Source organism: Malania oleifera, chromosome 3 (assembly GCF_029873635.1).
Source record: "Malania oleifera isolate guangnan ecotype guangnan chromosome 3, ASM2987363v1, whole genome shotgun sequence".
NCBI lineage: Eukaryota > Viridiplantae > Streptophyta > Magnoliopsida > Santalales > Ximeniaceae > Malania > Malania oleifera.
Window position 1 is genome coordinate 26,237,655 of NC_080419.1, and position 4,436 is coordinate 26,242,090.

The 4,436-nt window shown below is 37.5% G+C and overlaps 1 protein-coding gene across 1 annotated transcript; it reads left to right on the forward strand.

Moving 5' to 3' along the window:
* Positions 1-398: 398 nt before the first annotated feature.
* Positions 399-1,799, forward strand: LOC131150871 (ethylene-responsive transcription factor RAP2-3). The gene is made up of 2 exons (XM_058101915.1): positions 399-846; positions 988-1,799. Exons 1-2 carry the CDS (start codon positions 651-653, stop codon positions 1,491-1,493), a joined length of 702 nt encoding a protein of 233 aa, XP_057957898.1. The 5' UTR covers positions 399-650; the 3' UTR covers positions 1,494-1,799.
* Positions 1,800-4,436: the final 2,637 nt, after the last annotated feature.

Below are 4,436 nucleotides of genomic sequence, written 5' to 3' on the forward strand. Positions count from 1 at the left end.
TTTAGTGAGAGTTGTTTAAATTTTAATAGATCAAATAACGAGATTACGTTCGAATCATTCTGGAAAATATTTCTCATAATAGAGTATTATTTAATATATATTAAAAAAAAAAAAAGAGATATATTGGGAAAAAACTCGTACCGTTCCACGTTGAGTCCCGCCATCGCGCGGCCGTTAAATTTTGGAACCACTATGACGTTGGAGTCCCTGACGTGCCTCTTGCAGGCTTGCAGCTGATCACAGCCTACAAAGAGACACTACCGTCACCCATCTCCCCAATCAAACTAGGCCACGTACCAACACCCTCCATGCACCACTGTCGCCACCTGTGGTCCAATGCTCGGGCCCCACCACCCTCCCATCTCTTCCAAAACCCGCAGAATCGAACGGTCGCTTTCGCTCCCTATCAGGACCCCCCATTCCCTCCCCACCGTCCGATCACTGGACCCGACGAAAAAACTGGACCTGCAAAAAAACTATCGCGGGGCCTTGTCCTTTTTCTCGTTGTAGGCTATATATAACCGTCGCGGTATAAATACGTCCGCACCGGAGCGCTCCGTTCATCTCCTTTTCTCCGTCCTCTCTCTTTCTCATTCTCTCAAGCATATTTAAAAAAAAAAAAATTGTTTAATCCGTGCGGTAGTTACACAATGTGTGGGGGTGCGATCATTTCCGATTTCGTTGTCGACAAAAGCCGCCGGAGGCTGACGGCGCGGGAGCTCTGGTCGAAAATCGACACTTTCTCTGACCTCCTCGGCTTGGACGCCACCGGGAGCAATGGTTCTTCGAAGCAGTTGGAGAACAAGGCCTCGGTACGCCTTCCGACGCCGAAGCAAGCTAACAAGGGTAATTTATTAAGATCGATCGGTGCGATGAACTTTATTTATTTTGAATCTGAAGTGTTAATTTCTTGTTAAATCTGATTTTACATTTTTTTATTATACTTTTTGTGTTTCGGAAACATTATGATTGCTGTGGATCCTGCAGTGGAGGTGAGTGACCAGAAGAGTGCTGAAAAGGACCAGAAGAAGAGCCAGAGGATTCGGAAGAACGTGTACAGAGGAATCAGGCAGAGGCCGTGGGGAAAGTGGGCGGCGGAGATTCGCGATCCGCGTAAGGGAGTCCGCGTCTGGCTCGGCACTTTCAACACCGCCGAGGAGGCCGCCATGGCCTACGACCAGGCCGCCAAGCGCATCCGCGGCGACAAGGCGAAGCTCAACTTCGCCGACGCGGATCACTCGCCGACGCCGGCGGCCAAGAGGCTGTGCGTCGCCGCCGCCGCCCCTAATCCTCCTCCATGCGCTGGTTTCGGGTTCCAGAATGAACTTGGAGTGTGTGTTCAGAACCGAGAGGTGAGCGAGGTGGACGATCGTGAGCTGAAGGAGCAAATCTCGAGCCTGGAGTCGTTCCTGGGGCTGGAGCCGGAGCCGGAGCAGCTGGCCCAGGTGTGCGGAATCGCAGAGCCTGAATCAGTGGATCTTTGGGCGCCATGAATCATGATCGATCGACAGATCCATCTTCATCTTGATCTTGTAGCTAGGGTTCAGTGCCGCTGCTTTTAAATGCGTAATTAGTAGTTGTGTTTACTGTTTAATGCTGCTAATGCCACTGCTTCTGCGCGCGTCACTGTGTAATCATAAAGGTACATACCTATAGTGGCTTTATGTATGTGAATGTACATGATAATAACCCGGCGCGTGCATGCACCTGCCATGACATGGGCGTGGTGTTGTCATGGCCTGCGTTTGTTCCGGGACCTTGGATTATGCTTTTGATGTCGGTGCATGCATCTTTTAAGTGACTACTTTCCTTTATTATTATTATTATTATTATTATTATTATTTTAAAAATTAACTAATTTTTAAGTTGAAAATATAGTAATAATATATTTGGTACAAAATGCATAAGAGCAAATTAAGTTTAACCTATTTTCATTTCATTTCATTTTATTTTATTTATTATGTGAATCATTATATTTAAAAACAAGTATGTGACTGAATTACCTAAAAAAAAAAACTTAAAATGTGAAATGTGTTGGTATTAATTTGTATACCCAAGTAACATATTAATGCATATTCCCCGTGTACAAAATTGTATTAAATTTTTAAGAAACTTAAATTCTTCATACTCTTAAGTGGTCCTTAAATGTGTTAATTAGTAGGAAAATGTATGTGAATATGGTGCTATAAATTAGTACAACAATAAATAATATGTGTATGAGTAGGTTTGTAGAAATTTGAAACTATTATATGATTAAGTAGGGCACTTTTGGTGTACAAAATCTAAAATCAAATTCACAAAAAGCAATTTAATGATTAGTTTGATTATTTCAACTATCACAATTAATTAATGATGTCCACCAATTGTGTTATTAATAGGTAAAACGCACATTTATTAAAATATACATATACGCATACGAAGATAATAAATTTTTTAATTCAAATGAGACTACTGATTCTTTTCATTTATTATTATTAATTATTATTACAATAATAAAGACTAGACTTGACTTGAGTTATCTTTAATTATTGTGTTCATTAACATAGATCGACCCAACTGCGAGATACACATTTAACAGATCAGTTCTGCAGAAGGCTACGAATTCCCAGATGCGTGCAATTTTTAAATTTGCAGTTGCAGAGTTTCCCATCTTCTTGCTCCTTTTTGAAATATACAAAGTAAGTATTGGATAGTCTCATTTTCCTCATTCCCAGAATTTCTGAACCTAAATGGTATAATATCGTATAAATAATTATTTAACCCACGGGAAACATGCATGAGCATTTGAGATTCCGCTCCCAAATTAAAATCACGCACGTACGTACATATGCCTCACATGCACCAGCCACGTACTCGGTCTGCATGTGTCTGTCGGCAACTAAAGTTTTTCAAAGAACGTGGCCTTCTCGTCAACACTCTGTTGCTTAATCCCCGCATTATCATCCTACTCTCATTCTAATTCCACTAATTAAGAAACAACCATAACAACAATCTAATTAAGATTCAATTAGAAATTTAGAGAATCACTTTAAAATGGAATGTTCAAATAACTATATATTTTTTGGAATAAAATAAAGCATAGTTTAAATTTTAGGAATCAAACGAATAGCTATTCTTTATATTCAACCATGTAATAAAAAAGGAATAGACCTCCCAATGATAAAATTTGGAAATATTTATTCATTATCTAATACTTATTATAGACTCATAATTTGTTTTGTATTATTAGTTACTTTATAGTAACAACATAATTTCTTGTATAACTAATTTTAACTACTCTACTAAAACTAATCTATTACTGAGAGTAGACATTCTGCAAACTAAACATAATCTAAAGTTTTTAGGATAAGTAATAATAAGATAGAATACATGAAAATAAATTTCATTGATATAAGGAGTGGTAGAGAGAAGATTAAACTAAATAATGTAGAAATTAATAACACTTATTGATTTCCTTATCTTAGATTTATTATACGAGCAAAATGGAAAATTGAAGAGCCTGTAATACATAATATTAAAGTAGGGTGAGTAAAATGAAGGAGTGCGTCATACATGTTGAATGATCGCAGAATATCCTTAAAATTGAAAAAAAAGTTTTATAAGATGATTATGAGACCAACTATGTTTTATGGCTCAAAATGTTGAGCAACTAAAAAACATGTACAAAAAGTAAAAATTGTCAAAATAAGAATGTTAAGGCGCATTATTGGCATATACACAATAATCTAGGCATAACACTAGTCAAAGATAAGATAAGGGAAATGTACGACTTAGATGGTTTGGACATTTGAGTCAGGGGCCTAGTAATACACCTGTAAAGATGAGTGAGTTATTTGTTGTTTCTAATATGAAATAGGATAGAGGTAGATTTAAAATAACTTGGAGGTAGTGAGAAAAGATTTAATAACTCTTAATCTAGCTGGTAAAGGAAAATACTTTTGATTGGGTGAATTGACAAAAAAGGATTCATATAATTGATCCCATTTAGTGAGACTTAAGGCTTGTTGTTGTTGTATTAGTTTAGATTTGGCAAATCAAGTCTCTCTCATACATTAATGAGACAGGCATGTAGTCATAAAGGTGATGTTGGTTGTTGAAAAAGAAGATTTAATTGTTGCACAATTGGTACGCAAAAATGGAGTGGAATCGAGAGAAATGAAATCAAATTTATCACTTAATTTGATCATTGTCTTCACTCAAATTTTTATTCTATTCTATTTGCACCGCTTTTGCACTTTCATGAAGAATGGTGGCAATCCTAGTTAAGGAAACCACATGAAGAGTCACAATGAAAATTTTGTTTGGGCAAAGTGAATTATCTATCACCTAAGCAAACCAAGAATATCAAGTAATTACCCAAAAGACAACAACCATGCAGTCATTAGATAATGCTGACTGTTTAGTCACCAAGTAAGGCAAGGAGATCATAAGTGGCC

Bases quoted from the DNA above. Each gene is read 5' to 3' on its own strand.
- LOC131150871 (XM_058101915.1), top strand. From the start codon at position 651: ATGTGTGGGGGTGCGATCATTTCCGATTTCGTTGTCGACAAAAGCCGC. The intron at 847-987 runs GTAATTTATTAA...TGGATCCTGCAG, and splicing joins GCCGAAGCAAGCTAACAAGG to TGGAGGTGAGTGACCAGAAG.